The 25,911-nt window shown below is 33.9% G+C and overlaps 1 protein-coding gene across 9 annotated transcripts; it reads left to right on the top strand.

Annotated features, from left to right (window-relative positions):
* LOC148177228 (uncharacterized) lies at nucleotides 1–25,889 on the top strand. 9 transcript variants are annotated; one of them, XM_088032459.1, is made up of 22 exons: nucleotides 4–193; nucleotides 10,974–11,003; nucleotides 11,207–12,070; nucleotides 12,415–12,540; nucleotides 12,619–12,675; nucleotides 12,768–12,833; nucleotides 12,941–13,024; nucleotides 13,156–13,212; nucleotides 13,499–13,591; nucleotides 15,981–16,111; nucleotides 16,162–16,256; nucleotides 16,326–16,397; nucleotides 17,048–17,204; nucleotides 19,844–20,129; nucleotides 20,180–20,369; nucleotides 20,422–20,534; nucleotides 20,588–20,770; nucleotides 22,311–22,616; nucleotides 22,664–22,809; nucleotides 22,866–22,947; nucleotides 23,550–23,680; nucleotides 25,574–25,889. In XM_088032459.1, exons 2-22 carry the CDS (start codon nucleotides 10,974–10,976, stop codon nucleotides 25,710–25,712), a joined length of 3,408 nt encoding a protein of 1,135 aa, XP_087888585.1. In that variant the 5' UTR covers nucleotides 4–193; the 3' UTR covers nucleotides 25,713–25,889. The 9 variants fall into 9 exon arrangements, with proteins under 9 accessions (XP_087888587.1, XP_087888585.1, XP_087888583.1 ...); XM_088032457.1 differs by having other exon boundaries at nucleotides 10,974–11,081; XM_088032461.1 differs by lacking the exon at nucleotides 20,588–20,770 and having other exon boundaries at nucleotides 1–193; nucleotides 10,974–11,081.
* The last annotated feature ends 22 nt before the right edge of the window (nucleotides 25,890–25,911 follow it).

Below are 25,911 nucleotides of genomic sequence, written 5' to 3'. Positions count from 1 at the left end.
TTCCGCACTTTCCGACAGTTTTCCGGAAAAAAAAGCCGACTCCACCACGCATGCGCTCTTTTTTATAAATAGCTTATTTCAGTATCAAATTTCTGGTTTTTAGTCGTGGAGTGAGTGCGTTGGGTTGTTGTCGTTTTGCATAAATAGCAGTGTCGTGCCAAATCAATCAAAGGAATTTATTTTATAATTAAAGGTGAGTGACTAGGGGGGGTGAGGGGGCTGCGCCCCTTCACCCCTCGCTTTATCATGGGTGTGGGGGTGAGCCCTAATCAAGTCGTCTGATATGTCATTGATCGTTGCACCGGCGACTTGATTTTTTTTCTCACCCCTTTATCCGCGATTTGGTGGAATTTGGACGGTAGCCAGTTGGCTTTCTAAAATTGTGCGGAATTCGGTGCCTTTTGAACGTAACATTTGCAAACCGGAATCATGCAGGAGGCTGTGCTTGCGCTATATTGTAAAACAGTCAAGCAAGCGTTGCATTATTCCACGGCTACTTGACCTGCCGGCCTCAAACAAACGACATTCTGACCTCGTCAGAGCCTCTCTTGATCGCACTTTTCTATTCGAAAACGCGATTTTTTTATGCGAATGTTGTCCGATTTTGTTGCATACTTAAACAGAGTTTGTTGATCTCAGAGTTAATGACCCAGTCGCAGAATTTAGTTTTTTTAGGGATTTTTTTGTTGCCAAAAGCGAGAGTGACTCAGACAATTCAAATAATAATAATAACAATAATTAAGTTGTATTCAGAGTGGATTGACCTTTTTTGGATGTAATTTTTTCGGTGCTCTTAATTTTGTTTATTTTCATATAAGGTAAAACTGGTTGTTCGTAAACATGGCACGTGTTTAAATGGCCGTGACGGCGCTAAATTTGAATAAAAAAGTCGAAAATGTCGTAATTTGGACTAGTTTCCTATTAGAATTCGTTGCGTTGCCTTATTGGAATTTTATTGGTTTAAATTCCAATAAGAATTGGAACGGGGATCTACCCGTTATGGGATTGGTGGAAAATTGACCGAGGTTGACGTTAGAGAGGACAGCTTTTTATGCGTCAAGGGGAAGAAGTGAATTTTGCGATCAACGAAAAAAATTCATTTGTTTTTATGCAAATTTGGAACTTTAAATATGAAAAAATTTGGAAATTTTGAATGGCATATTTTGATGTGTGGACCGAATTTTGTTAACTGCTAAACTGAAAATTTCGAATATTAAAAATTACGGAAGGTGAAAATCTATACTCCGACAGATTGAAAGTTCTCCTGTGTAATCGGCCAATTTTGAAAAACTGAAAACTAATAACGTCTGTTTTGTATAATAATAATAATCTATAAGACAAATTAATTCTTTTGAACTAAAAGTTCACAAAAAATATTAAAATCTGGCTACTAGAAAATTTGTAATTTTGTAAACAAAAATTCCTCTGTCTAAAAATTTCTGTTTTGTATTCGGTAGGTCAAATGGAATCCTTTAGAACTAAAAATTTAGAAAAATCTGCCAGTCTGATAACTAGAAAATTTGTAATTTTGTAAATAAAAATATCTGTTTTGTAATCTCTGGGTCAAATTAAATCCTCTCGAACTAAAAGTTTGCAAAAAATATCAAAATCTGGCAACTAGAAAATTTGTAATTTTGTTACTGAAAATTCCATTGTCTGAAAATTTCTGTTTTGTAATCTGTAGGTCAAATGAAATTCTTTAGAACTGAAATTTTACAAAAGCTGACTATTTGGTAACTAAAAAATTTGTAATTTTGTCAATAAAAATATCTGTTTTGTAATACATATGTCGATCAAATTAAATCATTTCGAACTAAAAATTTACAAAAAATATCAATCTGGCAACTAGAAAATTTGTAATTTGGTAAATGAAAATTCCAATGTCTGAAAATTTCAATTTGTTTTGTAATCTGTAGATCAAATGGAATCCTTCAGAACTGAAATTTTACAAAAACCTGACGTAACTAGAAAATTTGTAATTTTATAAATAAAAATATTTGTTTTGTAATCTGTAGGTTAAATTAAATCCTTTCGAACTAAAAGTTTATAAAAAATATCAAAATCTGGCAATTAGAAAATTTGTAATCTTATAAATGAAAATTTCTGTTTTCTAATCAGTAGGTCAAAATAAATCTTTTCGAACTAAACGTTTACAAAAAATATCAATCTGGCAACTAGAAAGTTTGTAATCTCGTAAATGAAAATTGCAACTCCCGAAAATTTTTGTTTTTTAATCTGTAGGGTAAATTTACATTCTTTAGAACCAAAAGTTTACAAAAAATATTAAAACCAGGCAACTTGAAAATTTGTAATCTTCTCAATAAAAGTTTGTTTTGTAATTTGTAAGTCAAATAGAATCCTTAAGAACTAAAAATTTACAAAAATCAGTAAATCTGGTATAAAAAATTTGTAATTTAGAAAATAAAAATTTCTGTTTTTAAATCTGTAGGTCAAATTAAATCCTTTCGAACTAAAAGTTCATAAGTATTAAAATCTGGCAACTAGAAAATTTGTAATTTTGTAAATAAAGATTTGTGTTTTGCAATCTGTAGGTCAAATTTTACTCTTTTTAAAAGTAAATATTTACGAAAAGTTTGAAAATCTGTTAATTAGAAAATTTGTAATTTTTGTAAATGTGGAAAGCTTGAAAACTCTGTAAATAAAATTTTTGGAACTGAAATTTTTTGTTTCCTTTAAATTTCGCCCTGGTAAACTAAAAAATGAACCAAAACCTGCAGTTTTTGTAATGAAAATTTTATTCTCTAAATGAATTGGAAATATCAACTGTTTTAAAATTGAAACTAGCAGCTCTCGAAACGCGCAAAAACTGCTCTTCCTCGAGCGTGAACTGCCACTTCTAGGCCTATCGACACAAAAAACGCCAATCTAATGAACGCATTAATAAACTGTCCGCTGATAACCGCAAACTTAACAGCCGTGACCATCTTTTGTTTTTCCGCCCGCCAACACCGCCACAAAAAGTCAAAATCCGATCGCATTTCGGAAATATTTACCTCCGGCGGCCATAAACCCGCAACTGTTTTGGTTGAAGCTAATAAAATTTAATCGCCTACCAATAATAAGATGTTCGAACTGGCTTTCACGTACGCGGTTTGACTTTTCTGTCCGATTTCCTCTCGCTAAATTACCATTTTAATTTTCATTTTTAATCGCACTTTCAGTACTATTAGCTCCGCCAACACATGCCTCGAATCCGAAGACTTTCAACATCGTTTGTGCCGCTTAAATAATACAATTCCTGTTTCGTTATTTTCTTAATTACCGCAGCGCCTTGTTGCATTTCACTAGAGTTTTGAGCGCGGTTTTGCTTCATCATGTTGGTAGTAATTGAAGAAACGAATTCAGTGGAACATTTTTGGGCTGGTTTCTGAGTTATCGCACCGACAGATTGATAGCGAGCGATGAGGTTTCCGGTGGCTTCTGGCCAGGAACTTCCCGTGCGAAGAAGTTGCGAAAATTTGTATAATTGCTGCGACAGCTAACGTAAATCGAGCTGACAATGAAATTTTAATTAGACGCATGCACGCATTTTTTGAGGTGGCATTTTATTCCTGCCGCATCGCCCCACATTGGAGGGATTTGGGAGTCCAAAAATTGTCAATAAACTGCTTAGATATGTACAAAAAATGATAAAACATGTCAACAGCTCTCTAAAACACCAAACAAGATTACCTTAAGATTATAAGCATCTATTTATATTGTATGAATTCCAACAATTCCAGTTCCAATTATACACTTCGTTGCTATTTTTATACGTCACAGTTCGGTAAGTGTATTAGTCTCCAGGTCCTTCTATGAATATTTTTCAGTTTCCAGTTTTCGTATCAAGAATTCTTCAGTTTTAAAATTAGACGCAGATATTTGTGGTTGTTTGAGAACTTGAAAAAATGCAGAAAGAATTTTGTTTTGTAGACGAATTTTATATATGGCGCAAATAATGAAACGTTTTGAACAAACAGACATTCATTGTACAAACAATAACGAGATAAATGGATTTAATTCTTTATTGCAATAAGATAAAAATTGTAAACATCTTCGCAGTGCATAAGATTTATGACGTCCGCGTCCTGAAATACAATTTTTACTCCTTAGAAATCGCAATTTACGATTTGTAAGTCTTAAGTCTTCAGTGAAAATGTAAACAGACAAAGAAAAACAAATCAATTTTCCTTTCCCGTCCGAAACCTCATCAATTTCGACCCGTTTCTCTCCGTTAAACCTCTTCAGTTCCAGTACAATGGCATTCGATTATGAATGAAAATCTTGATCCGTCTCATCCATACAATGCAAATGTTGTGCGCCTCCCAGAACTCACTTCTTCAACATGTGCATCTGCTGCGTTTCCGTTCATCACCAACTGAAAGATGAACGATCGCTTTTTTATCTCCCAAACAACGTTCTCTCACAATTTTATCGGCATCACAAATCCATAAACTCCGAATTTTCGAGAACGAATTGTTATGATTAACGCCCAGGTACAGTCGAGTTCACCGTTCTATATCTGATTCACGATTCACCATCGAAAATAGCCTGTGCTTGGATGTTTGAAATTGCGTTCGTCTGTTATTCAGAGATGATTCTCCGGTTTTACTCATAATTTTCGGCCGGGTCGCCTTTTTTTCGAGCCTCCAGGTGGTAGACGGTGGAAAAAAACGAGGACGAAGCTTCGCGGTTATTTTTAAATGACCCCACATTCTTTTGTTTCACTAGGTAACTGTGACGTTTAACGCCACTTCTATATCGGTCAAGATTTTTATTTGGAATGCGACGCCGGATGGGCTAAGTGGTTTTCGGCCAGATTGGGAAAACGGCAGTGCGGCTTTGAATTTCAATCGTTTAACAAACAGTCGTACCAACTGCGCAGTCAGATTTGTGAGAAATCCAACGATTATGACAAGTTTTCCGAATTCCGGCGATGTGAGGAGGTGTCGGCGGTATGAAATGCCGCGCGCTCTGCCAAATTCCAACCGAACGTGCAATAAAATTCGTCTCGCGTTTCGTTATCAAACTTCGCTCTACAGCAATAATCATAAATTAACACTAGCAATTTTACAACAATAGCGCTGCAGAACGCCCATCTGCAATGCTCTAGTGATTGTGACTGATAACATTCGAAACGCATTCGGAAATCACATCCGTGAAAAGCACGACTTGGATTTTTAAGACAGGGACGAGTTTCTCTTTTAAAAAGACAAGAAAAAGACGTGAATTTTCCAAGGGAAAACTTCGACATTGCAATGTTAATCAGTGTCCCACTTTGTTTTACAAAAATTCCTTCGAACGTGATGGACGCTGAAATCATTCGATTTGAATAAAACACGGATGATTCATGTAAATTTTAAGTAGTGAATCACGAATATCTCTACAAATCGTGCGCGCTCAAGTAGTGTAAACATCAGTAATCTTTATCGGGTTTCTGCAGTCGAGCATGACGAGGTTGTCAATAAAATGTAGGCAAACAGTGATTAGTGTTATCGTACGATGGTGGCATTGTCTTTGGGGGCTGGAAATATAAAAGCCGACAAAAGTTAGGGATATTAAAGATGGCGTACAATATGGCGGTTCTTACTTTCAATTTGTTTCTAACACTTTCATTGGCAGTTATTTATTGTTTTATTGCTTTTCCGGGCTTTATTTGGTAATTGTGTGTTCATTCAGGAAGTGGGGTCATGTGTGAAATGCAACGGTTGTTCGTCGAATTTATTAGTCATCTGTTTTTGGATTATCTGATTAGTTTCTGAAGTTTTTCCTCGTTTTAATCGTTTCGTCTTTTCATTTTTTTTATCGTTATTCAATTTTTTTAGTTTGTTTTTCTTCCTTATTTTGAGTTCTTTTGCTTTCATTGTTTGTTTCTATTTTTTTTATTGATTTCTTCAGTTTGAAGCTTTTTTTCTTCTTTTTATTGTTTCTTTCTCTTTCTCTCTTCCTTGCTTTTTTTATATTTGTTCATGTTTTTATCCTTTGGGTCTCGTTTTTATTGTTGTTTTTTTAGTATTCTTTTGTTTTTATTTATTTTTTGTTCTCACACTCCTATTGTTTTTAGACGTAATTTTATTTTCTTTGTGGTCTGTATTTTTTTTCAAAAAAATTTTAATATTTGATCTGGGAAAATTTTAAAAATGGAAATTGGAAAATGAGCTCTTATATTTTTTTGCCTTGGTTTTAATAAAATAGTATGCAAACCGAGGTGTAGCCGAGGTTTATTAATTTTTTTGTTTGATAAATTTTGGAAACTGAGAAAACGTTCTTTTTTTTTAATTGAGAAATTACGAAATTGTATCAAATATCTTAGGATTTGAGCAATTTTGAATTTTAGGCAATAAGAATTTAAAGTAATAACAGATTTGCGGAAACACAAAAAATGAGATATTTAAAAATGGTGTTAAATTTATTAGGGATTTGAGGAAATGGCAATTTGATGTCTCGCCAAAAATTCCATCAATTGCAGAGATATTTTAATTTTTTTAGTGAGAATTTGAGAAAGTAGTAGCAGCAATTTACTCAAAATTTTTGTGAATGAAAATTTGAGAAATTGAGAATTTTGAAAACGTGAAAATTAGAGAAAAAGCGTTTTTTGCAAACTGAATATTTGATAAAATGAGAATCGGTTAATTTTACAATTATGAACATTTGATGTAATGAGATCGAGGTAAGGTAAAAACGACTTTTGTTGTTCAAAATTTCTGAACTTTTCAAAATTGAACAATTGACGATAAACTGCTTTACAGCATCATATTTTTACTCAAACGGGAGTTTTGGACAATGAGATTTTTAGATTTTGAAGATTTAACAGTCGTATAAATATTTCAAATTTTTTAATGAAAATTTGAAAAAATGCGTTTTTTTTTTTACTTGAAAAATATCGAATTTGTGCCGAATTTCGTGCTATTCGAGCAGTTTTGAATTTTAGGCAATGAGAATTTGAAGTCTCTACAGTCAATTTTTTAAAATTTGAGAAAGTTAAAAATATAAACAATTAGAAATGGTGTTAAACTTTTCAAGGATTTGAGGTACTGGCAATTTTGGACAGCGGAAATTTTAGAAATTGAATTCATAGAAATTTAACAATTGCATAGAATTTTTTTTGTGAGAATTTAAGAAAATAAAAATTTGAAGTAGTAGCAGCAATTTTCTCAAAATTTTCGTCAGTAAAAAATGAGAATTTGAGAATTTGAAGTCTCAACAGTCACAAGGAAATTTTAATTTTTTTTTTCAATGAAAATTTGAGAAAATAAAATGAGAAGTTTAAAAATGGTGTTAATTTTTTTAAGGATTTGAGAAATTGACAATTTTGGACAGTGGGAGTTTGAGAATTTGAAGCTCCTCCAACTCTAGAGCAAAATTTTAATTTTTGTGGTGAAAATTTGAAAAAGTCCAATTTTTAACCATTGAGAAGTTTTGAAATTGTGTTGAATTTTTTTAAATTTGAGCAATTTTGAATTTTGGACAGTGAGACTTTGAAGTCTCGCCAGAGATTCTCTTAACAGCCACAAGAAAATTTTAAACTAATATTTTTGGAAGAAATTTTGAAATTTTTTTAAAATACGATAAATTTAGAACTGGTGTTAAACTCTTTCAGTATTTGAGGAATTGCCAATTTTGGACAGCGGGCGTTTGAAAATTTGAAGTTTTATTAGAAATAATATTTTTTTGGTGAATATTTGAGAAAATTTCTTAGTATTTGAGCAAGTTTGAATTTTACACAGAAATTGAGAATTTTCAGTCTCACCACAGATTCTCTCAACAATCGTAATGAAATTTTATATTTATTTAATGAAAATATGAGAAAATAAAGAAATTAAATTAAAGAAATTTTAAACTTTTTGATGAAAATTTGAGAAAACACCTTTTTTAAAATTGAGAAACATCGAAATTGTTTCAAATTTCTTGGGATTCGAGCAAGTTTGAATTTTAGACAATGAGGATTTGAAGTCATGACGGTCACAAGAAATTTTGTTTGTGAAAAATTGAGAAAACAAAAAGAAACTTGAAATGGTTTTAAATTTTCAAATTTCTTTCCTTTGATTCATTTTAGAAAGTTGGAAGCCGTTTTGCGTTTTTGTTGTCGTTGTGAATAAAATTGTATACAAACCGAGGCGCAACCGAGGTTTGCAATTTTATTTCTTCAAATTTTTTTAAAAAATATTAATTTTTGTGTTAATTTTCGATTTTATTTCACTTCCTTCTCACACTCTTTTGGACCACCTTTGTGTATGCATTTTCTAATTGCACTCATAAACATTTTACTACATTCATGACCGTTTGCCAATAGTCTAAAACCGTCTTAAAAGTCACCTCAGAATAAATATCCTTAACTTTTGTCGGTCAGTTTATTATATCCCCTCTTCCTGTCCAGCACTCACAGGAAACGTCGTTCCTTTTTTTAATCGCAATCACCGCCAGATACTCAAAGATGAATGCCAAAGTGGCGAAACTGGTTCTGGTTTTGTTGGTTTTAACCACGTCCTGCTAAGCCGACTTGACGTAATTATGCAATCCGTAAAGCGCCAAATTTAAATAACTATGCTCCACTTAACTAATTACTGAACAAAATGCACAATTTTAATACCGAAACGACGATAATTAATATGTTCATAGCTTAATCTCCGAATTTTCTGAATGAGATTCCTGTTAGTTTGTTGCTTGTGGTTTGTGTTGCGTAAATCCGAAGATTTTTATCTTTTCTTTTAATTAATTTAATGAATCCTTAAATGTACGTTTCAGTTGTTTATTCTTGGTCTAGTTTTATGTTTCAAGTAACGTTAAACTCGTGCGGTTTTTAAGGCAATGACGTAAATTGTTGTTTTACACCACTGGCGATGGATGGGATTAAAGGAGAGATTAAATGGAGCTCAGTTTAGTTTGTGTGGTTTTAGTATGTCATCGTTTTTAATATAAACAAAACCGCCGAAAATCAGGGAAACCTCCGCTTTTGTTCATTTCGAGGAGCTTTATCGGTTTATTGCATTTTTATCTCTCTATAAATAAATATGATTATGATTAGTGTGAATACAGGAAATCAGGTCATGAGCGAAAAAAATGCAAGGCCTTTCGATAGTTCATGGAAAATTATTCATTTGTCATTTTTCAATTTCGATGTTTTTAGGTTATCTATGTTTAGTTTCCTGTTTTAATTGATTTACGCTCGTTATCTCTCACTTTTTTTCTAGTTTCCAAGTTTTTAATCGGGTTTTTCCTTCTTTCCTACATTCTACACGTTTTTTTATTTCGCAATGTTTATCTGTGTCGTTCAATTGTAATTCTACCGCATTGATCACATTGAAACCACTTAAAGTGAATATTTAAAATTGTGGGATTTTGAACCAATGAATCTTTAAAAAAAAAAAAAAATTAATTAGTGACATTTTCGAAGTTATTTTTACCAAGATTTTCGTTCATTTTGAACTTTCAATATGAAATTCGAGAAACTGAGAATCAAATTTTCTTAACTGAAATTTCATTCTTTTTTAAATTTTACCGATTAATAAATTTAAGATTTTAATGCTTTTTTGGATACTGAAAATTTGAGAATTTGATGATTTGAAGATCAAAATCAAAAATCAAAAATTGTTCAGAAATTTCTTTCATTACTAAAAATTTAAGAAAATGTAGATTTTAAAACTTGGGAATTCAAAAATCTAAGTTCAAACTTGTAGGTAGGTATTTATTACTCTTAAAATTTTGAGTCAGTGCAGTTTTTGAGAACAGTGAACTGCTTGTTATTCTGTTAAGGTTGATTATGGAGTATGAAGATTTTAGCTAATAAAATTGGCAATGATTTAACCTATTTTAGTATTACTGCTTAAAGTACACTGGAGATTTGAATATTCGAACCTACGAGATTATCATTGATTTTTCAGTTGAGATTCTAAGTTGAAATTTGAGATATTGAGAATTTTAGACACTGGAAACCAGAGAAAACATAGTTTTTGGAAACTAAAAATTGGATGAATTGAAATTTCGTTAGTTTTACAATTTTGAACCTTTGATATAATGAGATTGACAAAGATGAAGCTAAAAATGGCTTCCGTTTGTTCAAAATTTCTGTAACTAAACTTTTCAAAATTTAACTTTTGACCATACGATGCTTACAACGTTTAATTTTGTTTTACTTAAAATTGGGAGTTTTGGATGGTGAGATTTTTGGAATTTGAAAATTTGAAGCTGTAATAGTCGTATAAATATTTCGTTTTTTTTATGAAAATTTGAGTTAATCGAGAAATTTTGGAATTATGGGGAATATTTGAGGAATTGAGATCTTTATTCACTGAGAATTTGAAGTATTACCAGAAACTGCTTCAACTGTTGCAGAGAAATTGAAATTTTTTTGATGAAAATGTTTTTTTAACTGGAGAAATATCGAAATTTTATTAAATTCCTTGAGATTTGAGCAATTTAAAATTTTAGACAATAAAAATTTGAAGGCCTTAACAGTCAATTTTAATTTTTGTAAATGAAAATTTAAGGAAATAAAAAATGAGAAATTTAGAATGGTCTTCAATTTTTTAAGGCTTTAAGGAATTTGATTATTTCGGACAGTGGGAGTTTGAGAATTTGAAGTCACACCAGAAACTTTTATAATCATTGTAAAAAATTTGAATTTTTGTGGTAAGAATTTGAGAAATACAGCTTTACCAATTGGGAAACTTAATTTTGTTAAATTTCTTGGAATTTGAACAGTTTTGAATTTTAGACAGTGAGAATTTTGCATATTTTGGCATTTTTTTGGTGGAAATTTGAGAAAATGCCGTTTTCAACAATTGAGCACTACTTTCTCAGGAGTTGAGGAATTGAGAAATTTTGAAATTGTGTCAAATTTCTTAGCATTTGAGGAATAGAAATTTTTGAACATTGAAAACCTGCAAACAAAAACAAAAAGAATTTGAACAACTGAGATTTTGAGAAATGAAAATTAAAGGTCTAGAAAAGTAATTGAGTTTTCTTCATTTCAGATGGCAGAAACCGTGAAGAAATCCAGAATAGTAAGTGAAACCGACGAGAACCTGGAAGAAGCACTGATGGAAGAATTTAACATGAGACTAAAAAAATGCATGAGCCAAGTGTGTTGCTTTCTTCTTACCACTTGCACTTTCTTCCCTAAACATCGATCATTGTCGATTTCTTCGGAAGAATTTCTAATTATCATAACAGCTATGTTTTGTGTGTTACTAACTTCAGTTTTCAGGATGACCTCCAAAGCTCGGACCCAACTGACGATAACGTCACACCAAACTCCATCAATGAAGATTTCATTAAAGCCGAGCAAGAAAATTATTACGAAGAGCCTATAGAAACAAATGGCATCCAAAAACAAAACGGCTATCATCAAACTGAAGATAGCATCTATGAAAATGTCGGACACCAAACCAATAAGACTGAAATCGTAGAAAAAACGGACCAATACATCGACATGGCGATAACTTCATGTCAGTCACCGACCAATCACGACGACGTCTATGAAGATGTCGGGGATGATCGGGTTTCCGAACGGCCTAACCTCACTTTAACCGATCTGTGTGACGTTAAAGAGGATAGTGAAGTGAAGTCAGCGAAAGATCGAATGTTCTTGTCGACAGATGTCGGATCGTGTCTTCTTTTTACCCAAACTGTGACGTCACCGATGCTCACGCCCTCTGAAGAAAACATCGACTTCTTGAAAGGGTTCCGAAGGGAATCCACCAATGGCGACAGCCCGCCGAAGGAACCCGAACCCGAAGAGAACGTCTATGAAAACACCGAATTTCTGAAGCAACAAAGCGATACAGCGGAATTTTTAAAACAAGAATGCGCGATTTATGAGAATCTAAAAGACGTCCATGAGAATATTTACGAGAATTTGAAAGATTTAGACGAGAATGAAGACGAAGTGATTTACCAAAACGTCGGGGAATTACGGGAAGTGATCGACGATGACAATAACGAAGAAGTTGAGGAAAACGGAGGAAGCAAAAGCGACGAAGTCGATGACGTTAAAGTTCCTGAAGATGTTTATGAAGAAACGAAAGGTGTTGATATTTTGAAGCAGATTAACAAGTTCGAAGGTGAAGAGGTAAGAGCGATCTGGCAACGTTGAAGCACAGTCGTAAGTCATTTGTTTGGGCGTTGTCGTGGCATGCTGGTTTTATTTAACGATTAATTTCCAAGGCGTTAAACTCGGAACGGGCGGTTTCGCGATATTTATAAATGATTGAGGGAATGGAGATTTGAACTGACGACATTAGAGGAAAAATTACAAAATTTCATTAGTTATAATTGCCTCGGGAAATTGGGACTTCGGTTTTATGAAAGTTCGTCAAAACTTAGAATTGTCACCGGTTCGAATCTGAAAAAACGATTTTAACGCCGCCTCACCCTTCATTTCTTTTTTATTTAGTCTTATTATTTCACCCTTAGAGCACACAAGTGACTGAATCCTATGTAGAAACCACCACGGTCGAGACCCACTCGTCGGACAATAAAGGCCTGAAAAAGAAAAAGTCCAAAAAATCCAGAAAAGAGGAGAAAGAAAACATCTCAGTCGTAAGTCGCTGCGTTTTGTCCTCCTTTTTCGGGTTTTAGTTTTTTATTTTATTTTTCTATTAACTTTTGTTTTTTTAGAACGGAACTAACAATGATAACATGGAATCGTATTATAACGTTAATGTGAAAAGTTTGGTAAGCGCTTTTTCTTTTTTTTTAATTATTGTTTTAGCATTTGCTTTTGTACGTCCTGGCGCATGTCTTAATTTTGTTTTGTTCGCATTCAGTGTAGGAGTTTTGGAGACTTAACTAAAATTGGAGAAGTCAAAGAAAGTAACCGTAATGATAGAACGGTAAGGCTTGTTTTGCTTGAGGCGCTTTTACTGTCATGTAAAATCGCCTCACTTCCTTTTAGTTGCATGTTTTTTTTTATTTTTTTTATTATTATTTTGTCGAATAGCGTACTAAATCTTTGTCCGATGCTATGAACGCCTCTAACAAACTCATTGAAAACGTCTTCTCTGGAGTCTCAGTACGAGCATTGGTAAGAGCTTGGTTTTATAGCCCCTCAGCGAAAGTGTTACGAACTATACTTTTTCGCTGGTGGAACTAAATCCTTCAGGCTACTAACATGTAGTTTTTTGCATGTGTTCTTGCATGGTGCACTAACCATAGAGAGAAAAGTTTCATTCCAACATTGGACATAGTAGTACAAAAAAAACCGTAGATGTGGTAAGTCTATACTTATCATAGACAATTTTAATTTTCCTTAATCTACTCCTAATAGCTTTTTGCTTTGCTTTTTCCTCCTCCCCGAAAATGATTCATTTGTTAACTTGGTTCGCCGAAGTAAATATTAATCGTGCAAACTCTATTGATATCAGTTCGATACAACTGGAGTCTTGTTCATTTAGTCAGTGAGAATGGCCGAATACGTCGAGATTTTTCATGTACGAAAATTGAAATTGTCTATTTTGTGATTGTGTCGTTCTTTTCTTATCGTTAGCTTGTTTTGCAGAAGTCCAGCTTCAGCAAGTTCGATGCGTTGCAGAAGAAAAATGTTCTTCATATTCGCTCGTCGGATTCGTCCAAAGCACAAGAGAAATTCAACGTAAGTTTTTTGGTTTTTGGCGTTTATTGAAACCACTGAAATTTTGAAATTGTGCGGTGTTGGAGCAATGAAACTTTTTCGGAATTGTAAGGATTTGAAGTAATGACTGTTTTTACGAAATGATAAAATTTCACTGTTGGATTTTCCAGAAATTGGGGATTTTTATCAGTGAATTTCTCAGAATTTGACAGATTGCGAGTCTTTAATATTGATATTAATAAAATTCGCTTAAAATGTACCAAAAAGGGGATTTCTGAAAAATTAATATTTGAAAATTTGAGAGAATGCACTTTTTGGGATCTGAAAATTTGATGAAATGAGAAATTGTTACTAATTATTGTTACAATTATGAACATTTGATGCAATGGGATTGACAAAGTCGAGCTAAAAATTACTTAAAATTTCACTAACTAAACTTTTCAAAAATGAACATACAAAATGACGATACAATGAAATTTTTACTTAAAATTGGGAATTATGTAAAATGAAAACTTGGGAATTTGAAAAGTATGTAGAAGTTTTAACAGTTGTATAAATAATTTAATTTAGTTTAAGTGCTGTTTTTTGAAATGAAGAAACTTGATTTGAGGAATTGAGAATTTAAGACACTGAAAATTTGACAAAATGTCTTTTCTGTTTATTGATTGTAAGAATTTGAAGTAATGACACTTTAGAAGTTGTTTTTTCGAAATTATTGGATTTTAGGGATTTTTGTTCGTGATTTTTTCAGAATTTGGAATTCCAAAAAATGAATATTTGAAAATTTGTCGATTTGATCCTACTATATTTTGAATCTATAAAACTTTTTTTCTTCATTTTCGTGAAAATGAGATTTTGAAAATTTTAATCTGCGTCACTTTAATTTGAAGTTTTACTTTTTGAAAATGACGACTACGTAATGTGAAAATTTGAAGTAGTGAATTATGAAATTATTATAAACTAAACTTTGGTTTTTTAAAATTTGAGAAATCGCTCACTTTAAAGTGTAAAAACTTTCATTTCGCAGTCAAAATCAAGCTTTAAAAATGACCTGAATTTTGAGAAAATGCGAATTTGTGAAGTTAGAAATTGACAGTATGAAGATTTCAACTGATAAAATTCCACTTTTACTCTCGCAATTAATTTGAGTAACTAAGATTTCTAAGAAAAATTGCAAAAATTACTTATTTAATTGGATGAAACTTGTATTTTTCACTGTAAAAATTTTATTGAAAGAAACTTTCAATGTTGAAAATTTCAGAAGCTGGGAATTCAGAACAGTGAATATTTGAAAATGTGATGATTTGAACATACTAAATTTTCACTATTTCAAATTTGAGAAATTGGAAATTTTAACAGATGAAAACCTGCAATTTTAATGTCAAAAAGTAAGTTAAAGATTAACAGAAAACTATTAAATTTCGATTTTTAAAATTCGGGAAAATGAAAATTCCGAGATTTAAAAATGATTTTTTAATTTAACTTGAAATTTGAGAATTTAAGATTTTAAAAACAAACCTGAAAATTTGGGCTGATAATTTTTAATTTGAGAAACTGTATTTTTGAGCAGCGAGATTTTGAAAACGCGATATTTTAAATCTACGTCATTTAGCAGTGACCATGAGGATAAAAATTACTTTAATATTCAAATTGGTAATTTGAGTATTTGACATTTTAAGGTAATGACAACACCAGTTATTTAAGCTTGAAAATATTAAACTTTCACTGCTTCAAACTTGAGAAATTGACAATTTTAACAAATAAAATATTCCTAATGTCAAAATTTGCAAATTAAAAATGGAAAATCGGTTGTCAATAGTCCTAATTGGAAAGTTTTCAAATCTTCACTGCTTAAAACCCGAGAAATGTTCCAATTTGAAAACCCCATAACCGAAAATAAAGTGGAAAATTCGATTTGCAGAAGTTCGAGTTCACTAAAATTGTAAGAATTGAGATTTTTAAGCTACGTTCAATTTGCGCAACCGGGAATTCTAGAAAGCGCCAACCTGAGAACGCGATAATTTGAAGTGATGACAACAACAATTAAACTTTCGGAATGTTACTAATTTTAACCTCAGACTCAGGCTGAGTCTGTTTTAAATCATTGAGAACCGCACTAAAAATTTGTTTTGACATTTGGACGAGTTTCCATTTAACCAGAAATCTTTAAAATCCCACTAACTAGTGCCAACATAACATTTTATTACTATAAACACAGCATCAGATAAAATAGGATGAATTTAATGTTCTAATAGTCCACTATTATTGACTTCTCTAATGAGCTGCAATTAGTTTTATCAATAAATGGGGCTATTAAGGCGGCGCTCATCTGTAGAATGTTTGCGTACTATCTCAGTTGTAAACAAATTACCACGATCTTGGTACAAATCTCCTCATTTTGTCCTTCTAGGGCGCTCAAGTCGACACCTCCAACTGTCGCTCTTGCGGCAAAGCCGTCTTTCAAATGGAACAAATCAAAGCAGAAAAAGCCGTCTGGCACAAGAACTGCTTCCGGTGCGCCGAGTGCAATAAACAACTCAAGTAAGTAATACGATTATCCCCTCAATTCCTTGATTAATTCGTTTTTTCAGTGTCGATACATATCAGAGTAATGAAGGAACGGTTTACTGCAAGCCCCATTTCAAAGCCTTATTCACCCCGAAAGCAGTAGAAGACGACACTCCTCGTAAGTAAATGACTCTGCGTGTCTCTTTGATATTTCCGATCGAATTGTTGAGATTGCTGCTGTTTTCAGCCAAGCCTAGAAAACCTGAGTTGATTATTCGGGAAAGTCAACCGGTGGAATTACCTCCTGATGTTGTTAGAGGTAGTCAGAGATAAAGTGTGGGCTTGTTTTGCAAATAACTATTAAACCAATGCGAGTTTGAACTAATGAGATTTCGATTGTCTGCACGTTTTAGTTGCACCGAACTAATAATCTAGTAGGCTTTGCGCTTTTCTAAAAGTTGGTACCCAAAGTCCTTTTTATTAGATATAGGGACTTTGGTTGGTACCTCCGTTTTGACATTTCTGTCATGAGATAACCTCAAACTGGTACCCTGTTCCTGCGATTCTGCCGGAAACCGATGAAGCTTTGTTATTATTTATTCATAAAATGTTGCCCGTACCAGATTGTTTTCCGTCCCCTGTCAACCCTCAATTCAATTTTAATCACCACTTACGTGGGCCCAAATTTCCACTGTCGATCGATTACCTGTTATCTCCAGTGGCGGTCCTAATTGAAAAGAAATCCATTATTCAAATCAGCGCCACTTTAATTGAGTGATTTGAAATTCATTATTAGTTTACATGTCTACTTTCAATAACAAATTAATTGAATAATCCAGTCGCTTTGTTGTCATTTTGACAATGTCATAGAGGCTCTCCGTTTTATGTTTTTAATTTTTTAACCGTTTTTTTATGACTAATCTTTAGTGTTTTTGTTGTATTGTTGGTCATTTGTTTCGATGTTGACAGCGAGTGATAAACCAGACCTGGGTTTGGAAGAACTTCACAGTCTCAACGTTAAAGAACGCTTCCAAGTCTTCGAGCAACAGCAGAGCACGGAAACAAGTGAGGAACGAACTGCTGTCAATGTCAAGAGGTCGCCTTCGATCTTGTCAAAATTAGCGAAGTAAGTGATGAAAATTAATTAGGTTTTTTGACCCAGGTTACCATTGTTTCTGTCTAGTAGGTTTTTAAGGATTGAAATAGGCTTTTCTGGGTTGTCAGTTATGTTTGGAGGGTTTTGTATTTGTTTTCAATTATTTTAAGACTTTTCAACTTAAAAAGTATTTAAGCTTAAACTTTTTGATTTTCCTATTAGTCTAGGTTTTAAAGTTGGTTCTGAATTTTTTTAAGCCTAGTTCTTAGGTTCCAAAATTTATTACTTATCAATTTTTTTTAGCCCAAATTTTAGGTTTCAACATAGCAGTACACATCACCTAGGTTTTTTACTTTAATATACAGGGTGGGCCAACGAAAACGAAACAGAGGCGTTTTGAGGCACTTACTGGTGGAATTTCAAAAAACGCTGAGACCGGTCAATTTTAGTTGTGAGGGGGACACACAACATACGTATTTTCAACTTTTTGCAGTCAACTGCTTTTGAGGGGTGAAATTAACCCCTTTAATTTTTAAAGATAGGTATAGGACATGGCGCTTTTTTTTGAAAGGCCCAATGAAGACCTTTACAGTAATATTAATATTTTTTTATTTCTAAGCCCTATAAAAAAATATTCGAAAACGAATTTGGGACGTTTTAAGGCACTAACTGGTGGAATTTCAAAAAACACCGCGACAGGTCAATTTTAGATGTGAGGGACACACACGACACATGTAATTACAACTTTTTGCAGTCAACTCCCTATGAGGGGTGAAATTGACCCCTTTAATTTTTAAAGGTAGGTAAAGGACATGGCACTTTTTTTGAAGGCCCATTGGAGACATTTACAATGATAGAATTTTTTTTTTCTATCTAACCTCTATAAAAAAATATTAGCACTAAACAGTTGCGATGAATTTATGTACATATCTATCAACATAACCAGGCATGTATAGCACTAAAATACGTACATTTTATTTCAAAAACAATAGCAATTTTGTATTTTTTAGAATAACCTTATCAACAGGGTGGAAATTACCCCAAAGTTGAAAAATACATTCTAACAAAAATGGCAAATAAAAAAAAAATATATTACTGTAAAGGTCTTCAATGGGCTTTTCAAAAAAAGTGCCATGTCCTATATCTATCTTTAAAAATTAAAGGGCTTAATTTCACCCCCTCAAAGGGAGTTGACTGCAAAAAGTTGTAAATACGTGTGTTGTGTGTCCCCTTTTCAACTAAAATTGACCTGTCTCGGCATTTTTGGAAATTCCACCAGTAAGTGCCTCAAAACGCCAAAGTTTCGTTTTCGAAAAAATTTTTATAGGGCTTAGAAATAAAAAAAATATTATATCACTGTAAAGGTCTTCAATGGACCTTTCAAAAAAGGTGCCATGTCCTATGCCTATCTTTAAAAATGAAATGAGTTAATTTCACCCCTCTTAGGGAGCTGACTGTAAAAAGTTGAAAATACGTGTGTTGTGTGTCCCCCTCACAACCAAAATTGACCGGTCTCAGCGTTTTTTGAAATTCCACCGGTAAGTGCTTCAAAACGCCTCTGTTTCGTTTTCGTTGGCCCACCCTGTATATTCGTATTTAATAATTTTTAACAGTTGAAACTGTCAAAATATAAGGCTTTTAGGTTGTGAGGCGGCAGGTTTTTGGGTTTCAAATCGTCTAATTTCTAGGTTTTGCTAGATTTAAACCCTATTTCCTGTCTAGGTATATGCTTACTACATGGTCAGAATGCGAGTCACCTTTTCCCTAGTCTAGGTTTATATAGGAGATGTAATTGTTCAGATTTCTTTTTCCTCATATCTAGGTTGTCCGTTTGTAGTTGTTTTCAGTCAGTTATTGTTGCTTTTAAGTTTTAGGTTGTAACGTTTAATTTCTAGAGATTTTTTGTTTTTCTATAGTCTAGGTTGAATATTCGAAAGCCTAGTTCCCAGGTTTCAAAATTTTAAAATGCTTTGTAGCCCAGGTTTGTGTGAAAATTGAAAGGATTTTGAATTTCAACAGCAGTGTCATCGTCTTGGCTTTTTTCTTTAATAGGTTTTGTTTTTAAACTAGAAAGTGAGAAATTATTTATGTCAGGTTACACGTTAACCAAACGTTAAGGTTTGCATAGACTTCTTTTTTGCCGTTTTTAATTTGCCAGAAGCCTAAGGTTTAATTCACGAAGCTTTCTATACGATTTGATCCGGAAAAGAAGAGTTTTAGTGAATTAATTAGTTAAGTTAAGGCTCAAATTTAGGTTTTTGAGTTTCAAATCGTCAAATTCACAGGTTTTCAATGCCTAGGTATAGCTTTACAAGATGGTCAAAGTTTGCACGTCACTTTCTCCGTAGTCTAGATTTGTAGAAGATTTCAAGGACGTCAGGTCAGATCTAAAATTGACATTGTCTAGGTTTCTTTTTTAAAATTTCGGGGTTGCCAGGTATTGTTTTAAGGTTTAGGTTTAACTTCAGTTTCTAGAGATGTTTAGATCTTTACTTCTGATAGAAACCAAGGTTATAGTACTTTATGTAATGCCTAGTTCCCAGACACACTTTGAACACATTGTCTAGGCTTCAGTCCTTGCTAGTTCCAGTTTTTAGAACGAAAGTTTTGAAATTTAAGGTGTTTAGGTTGTGGCTAATTCAAGTTTTTAACCCAGAAAACTTGTTTAGATTTCAGTCTAAAGGAATGGACATCGGCGTGGCCGACGAGTCCCTCAACGGCATCCCCATCGAGGAGAGCTCCTCCGAGGAAGAAGAAGAAGAAGACGACGGCATCGAAGGTGAAGATGCCGATCTCATCCGCGCCAAAAGAGTGCAGAAAGAGAAACCTTTCCACTTCACCGGAATGTCCGACGTTAAAAGCAAATGGGAACAAGGAGACCAATTGACCGCCAGGGACGAGCGAAGAGAAGAACGAAAGCAAGAGATACAGTCGATAAGAAACCGACTCTTCATGGTACTTATCTTCTTCATTCTATTCCAGTTGTCTTACGAAGTGTGTTAAAGGGAAAACAAAAAAACATGAAAGAAGCATACCAACAGGCTGTGATGGAATCAGAGTCGTCCGTCAACCTCCGAAAGGAACTCATCGAGTCGTGCGACACGAAATCCCTTAAAGAACGTTTCGAGAAAGGGGAAATGATAAACGAGAGGGACATCAGAGACAAAGACGGCGAAGAGGAAGTGTACGAAAGCGGTAAGATCGTCGTTTGCGCAACAAGGACCTCAAGTAACTCTTTTCCCCGTAGAAATCAGCAAGAAGTCGCGCTCCCTCTTCCTCGAACTCGACGCTCACGCCTCCAAACCACCCCAACTCACCCCCGTCGTGACGCCCAAAATCGACGTGAAGAAAGCCAGAGATGTAAGTACGCCATTTTGATTTTTTCTTACGTGTAACGGCGGCCATATTTGAAGAGTTACATACTGAGGCAAGCGACGGAAGACACGGTCAAGTCGTCGTCGGCTAACGTCGTCGATGATGTTGAGATCCAGACGGCGGATATACAGCAGCGTTTCAAATTTTTCGAGACGTATAAAGAGCCCGAAAAACAGAGGAGGGCGTTCAGAATAACGCCGCCGCGAGAAGGACAAGTGAAGGTTAAAACACAAAAAAAAACAAAAGACTAACGTTTGGAGCAATGGCGCTAACTCGCACTGAACTAATAGAAGATACAGAGTGGTTTTAAAAACGTGATGTTATAGTGAAACGGTTTTTGAAATCACTCTGTATATCTTCAGCATTGGAACGAATTATTAACTGCTGTCGTTTTTGGTGTTGCTTATTGGTTGAATCCAAAGCTGTCAACTGTCACAAATTTGTTTCTTTGTCGGGGAACAAACATTTTCCTAGGAGGCTCTGAAGTTTGTAGACGAGTTGGTAAATACATTGAAATCTAGGAAATTTACAGTTTTAGGTTGTTCTCTAGTAAGTGCAACGAATTTTAATAGTGATGGACTTTAGTAGCTTCTGAATCTAGATTTAGAATTTAACTAAAATTGAAGAAATAGATCTAGAAGATAAAAAGAAGGAATGTACCGAATATACAATAATTTTAGTCATTTGTAAACTTATAGATTCAAAGTCTGGATGAATCGAAGATGAATCCTAGATCTAGAGGAACCTATGGGATACACATGGATGAGAGCATTTAGAAAATTCTAGAGTATCAGCCGTTTATAGACCTTTGGATGCAGAGCTTAGATGAATTGATGATACAGCCTAGATCTAGATGAATCATACCTATAATAGTTAAAAGGGGGAATATACAGAATCCACAATCGTTTTCGTCATTCGTAAATATCTAGATCCTAGATCTAGATGAACCTAAATTAACATTTCTAGATAAGTTATAGATATAGAAATTTAAAATATAGATAAACATTGAGTATCGCGAAAATTTCAAACTCAATAAACTAGAAAATTTAACTAATTTTGGTGCAGATAGATCTAGATGAATCATAGAAGCGAAATGTTGGAATCTATAGAATCAGTGCTTCTTGGGTCTTTAGATTCAAAGCTTAGATGAATTCTAGATCTAAAGAAACCTATAGAATACACATGGATGAGAGTATCTAGAAAATTCTAGAGTATCAGTCATTTATAGACTCTTGGATGCAGAGCTTAGATCAATTGAAGATACAGCCTAGATCTAGATGAATCATACCTAGAAGTAGTTAAAAAAGGGTATATACAGAATCCACCATAATTTTCATCATTCGTAAACTTCTAGATCCTAGATCTAGATGAATCTAAATTAACATTTCTAGATAAGTTCGAGATATAGAAATTTAAAATATAGATAAACATTGAGTATCGCGAAAATTTCAAACTCAAGAAACTAGAAAATTTAACTAAACATGATGCAGACAGATCTAGATGAATCATAGAAGCGAAATGTTGGACTCTATAAAATCAGTGCTTCTTGGGCCTTTAGATTCAGAGCCTAGATGAATTGAAGATACATCCTAGATCTAGATTAATCAAAATTATCACTCCTAGAAACTATAGAATGTGATTTAGATAGATCTAGATGGCAAACTTCACAACTTTTCAATAAATTCTAGCTTTTTGTGACATTTGACAGTGCTTCTCCCTTCTCGCCTTGCTATTTCTACTTCTACTTCTACTTCCTTCTAGGCGCCAACCCCCGACAGAGACGTCTACAGAGACCCGGAAATCGTCCGCTCCGAGGAGTTAGTCGACGACTCAGTGGTCGCCAAGCAGTCGCACACCGCCTCCAAGATGCTCAACAAGTTCCGCCAAATGGAGGAAGAACTATCAAAAGAACCCCAACCTGCAGGTCCCAAACCCCTCAAATGTTTCACGCCGCCTCCAGAGCCAACTCGGCCCGAGTCCAGCAGCGAGGCAGAGAGCGGATCTGAAGAAGAAACGGAGGAAGACGAACCGGACAACACGCAATGTACAGATGCCGACTTGCTCGAAGTAAATAATCATGATGATGTTAATAGTAATTATTGGGTTGTTTTTAGGCGCAGAAGGCGGCGCGGGCCAAGCAACTTCGTGCCAAATTCGAGCGCTGGGAAGCGAATGAGATCAAAAGGGAGCAGAATAACAGCACCGTGAATATAATCGAGGAACTTGGAGAGGAACAATCACAGATAGAGTCGACGAAATCGTGAGTACTCGCGCGAAAAAAGCGCACTTACGCTCTTGTTACATAATTTCTTGTAGGTTGCGCGCCCGGTTCGAATCGATGAGAGAGACGAGTTCTGATGCGAACAGACAACCGAAAGTGAAAGTGAATAGATTTGTGGTGAGTTTGGTGTGCATTTGAGTTGCCCTTTATTGTCTTTTTTCTAACACGTTTTTTTTTTTTCGTTTGCACTAACGAATGCAAAGCATGTGTAATGTGTGTATTTAGTTCAATGACAAATTAGTGATTTCCGATGTTTTTTCAGTGAGAGAATACAGCGATCGACAATTTCTTATAAAGTTTCTACCGGCTTTTATTATTAATAACAATAGTTGATAGGTTTAGGTACTGAAAACAAAGACGCGAGATCTTTACTGTCCAAATCAATGTTGTACTTCCTTCGAATCTTTATAACTTTTTGATATTTGATCAGTTTGTTTTTTAATTCCTTTGTAAATTTTATAAAAACTGTTATTTGATGTTTGTCTATGTTTGTTGCTACTGAAGTTTAGATATTATTTAAAACGGACGTTAGTCTATTTATCTTTTACGAAATATTATGTAACTGTGCCAATTTATCATGTTCTTATTTTCTGAGTGAAATAAATAAACTTAAATGTGAAAGAGTTTGACTTTACCTGAGAGAAAAAAGACAATTAGGGGCACTTTCACTTCTCTTTTTATTTTATTTTTTTTTAATTTTATTTTTTGTTGGCGTTAAGGAGCTACCGACTGTTACCGAAACGTGTGAGAGCTGTAATGCCAGAGTGTACCCTTTAGAAAAAATTTCAGTACATAACCACATCTACCATAAAAACTGCTTCAAATGTATGGAATGTCATTGCGTTTTGAGGTAAGTCTCTGATGGTGGGTCTAAGGTTTTCTTCTTCAAGAGCTTGTGGTCTTCTAGAGTTCAATAGTTTCATTTCTTTCTGAAATCCTTCTGGTCTTGTGTCGTCTCTGAATTCTAATTCTAGATCTGCATTCTACTTCTAGAAACTTCTTTTCAAGCCATCTTTTGCTCTTATCTAGATACTCAGAATCTAGTTATGTCTGCGTGTACTATAAAGTCTCTAGTTCTAACTGTGGGTTATCTTAATAATAAATAAATAAATTATAAAAGTGGCTGTAGATGAAAAAATTACAAACGAAAGCTCAGCAGCAGAAAGAGCTTTTTAAACTAAAGCTCAGTGGGAGGAAAAAACTTTTTAAATGAAAGTTCCGGAGAAGAAAGAACTTTTTAAATAAAAGCTCAGCCAAATGAGTCAAACTAAAGCTTAACAAAAAAATTAAATGAAAGTTCAGTACGAGGAAGAGCTTTTTGAACGAAAGCCTAGCATATGATCGGGTTTTAATGTAAGTTCAACAAAAGGAAGAGGGAGCTTTTACAGCTTTTAAACGAAAGGAAAGAAGGAAAAGATTTTTAATTAAAGCTCAGTAGAAGAAAAAGCTTTTTGAATAAAAGTTTAACAAAAGAAAGATCTTTTTGAACGAAAGCCCAGCAGAAGGCAGAACTTTTTTAACGAAAGGTCAGCAGAGGAAAGAGAGACCTTTTTAAACTAAAGCTCAACAGAAGGAAAAGATTTTTAAATGAAAATTCAGTAGAAGAAGAGCTTTTTGAACAAAAGCTCTTCAGATGGTCGAACATTTTAAGTCAAAGCTCAGCAGAAGGAAGAAAGAGCTTTTTAAATACAAGCTCAGCCAAACGAAGAGCTTTTAAAACTAAAGCTTTACAAAAAAAATAAATGAAAGCTCAGTGCGAGGAAGAGCTTTTTGAACGAAAGTCTAGCATATGGTCGGGTTTTAATGTAAGCTCAACAAAAGGAAGAGAGGGCTTTTCTAATAAAAGCTCACCAGAAGGAAATAAAAGCTTTGCAGAAGGAAAAGAGAGCTTTTTGAACTAAAGCTCAACACAAGGAGCAGCTTTTTAAACGAAAGCTCCGCAGAAGGAAACGATTTTTGAATTAAGTAAGTAAGTAGAAGAAAGAGGCATTTGAATAAAAGTTCAATAGAAGCAAAAGCTTTATCTACGAAAATTCACCAAATGGTTGAGCTTTTTAAAGGAAAACATAGCAGAAAGAGGAGAGCTTTTAAATGAAAGCATAGCACACGAGTTTTTAAACGAAACCTCAACGCAAGAGCTTTCTAAAATAAAACTCAGCAGACGGTAAAACCAATACTAAACAGACGAAAAATCTTACGTGAAAGCTCAGTAGAAGGAAAAGCTTTTTTAACGAAAGCTTTACAGAAAGAAAAGAATTTTAAATGAAAGCTCAGTAGAAAAAAGAGTTTTTTGAATAAAAGTTCAACAGAAAGAAGATCTTTTCGACAGAAGGAGCTTTTTAAATGAAAGCTGAGCAGAAGGAAGATCTTCGTTAACAATAACGAATTACACGTCTAGAAGGCTTCATTTTAAACAAAGGCTACTTTCATTCCGTCGGTTCAACTTGCATTTTCATTGTTTTTTACTTCCGTAATGTTGGAGTAACAATGTTGGCATCCCTGTTCCCCTGGAATTTGAATCAAATTTAAATGAAACCGTTAACAAAAAATTGAACTTTGACACTTTTATATCCCAGACCCAATAAATTGACACCTTTGTAACAGAAATCCCACGATAAAATTTTTAAAATCCAAGTAGACATGTGCAACTTGAAAATTTAATGTACAAACTCAATTTCATCCACCGCCGCCTCTAAAAAATTCATCATTTTTGTTTATTCAAAGCCACCTTTTCTATTCGCAGGATGGACTCATACTCGTACAACCAAGGCCTACTATACTGCATGCCCCATTTTAAGCGCCTGTTTATTTCCAAAGGTAACTACGACACAGGCTTCGGTCTTGGCCAACATAAAGAAAAATGGAACGCACAAGTGGCTTAAATGTATCGTTGTGATAAATAAACAATGTCAAAGCGCCTTGCCTTCATTGTAGCAATACTTTACTGTACTTAAGTTATGTATCGTGCTTTTTCTATAATCATTTTTATTATGTATGTATTTTTATAATTATTACCGATTTTGTGATTTTTTAATCGAAATAAATTTTATTATGATAAACATGTTTCTGTATTGAGCATGT

The sequence above is a fragment of the Gnatocerus cornutus genome, chromosome 3 (genome assembly GCF_029298725.1).
Source record: "Gnatocerus cornutus isolate USDA-ARS CGAHR chromosome 3, icGnaCorn1.1, whole genome shotgun sequence".
NCBI classification, from domain to species: Eukaryota; Metazoa; Arthropoda; class Insecta; order Coleoptera; family Tenebrionidae; genus Gnatocerus; species Gnatocerus cornutus.
The sequence above is the reverse complement of the archived record's forward strand: the minus strand, read 5'-3'. Positions and strand labels throughout refer to the sequence as shown.

Bases quoted from the DNA above. Each gene is read 5' to 3' on its own strand.
- LOC148177228 (XM_088032457.1), top strand. From the start codon at position 10,974: ATGGCAGAAACCGTGAAGAAATCCAGAATAGTAAGTGAAACCGACGAG. The intron at 12,834-12,940 runs GTAAGGCTTGTT...TTTGTCGAATAG, and splicing joins GTAACCGTAATGATAGAACG to CGTACTAAATCTTTGTCCGA. The intron at 13,025-13,155 runs GTAAGAGCTTGG...CACTAACCATAG, and splicing joins GAGTCTCAGTACGAGCATTG to AGAGAAAAGTTTCATTCCAA.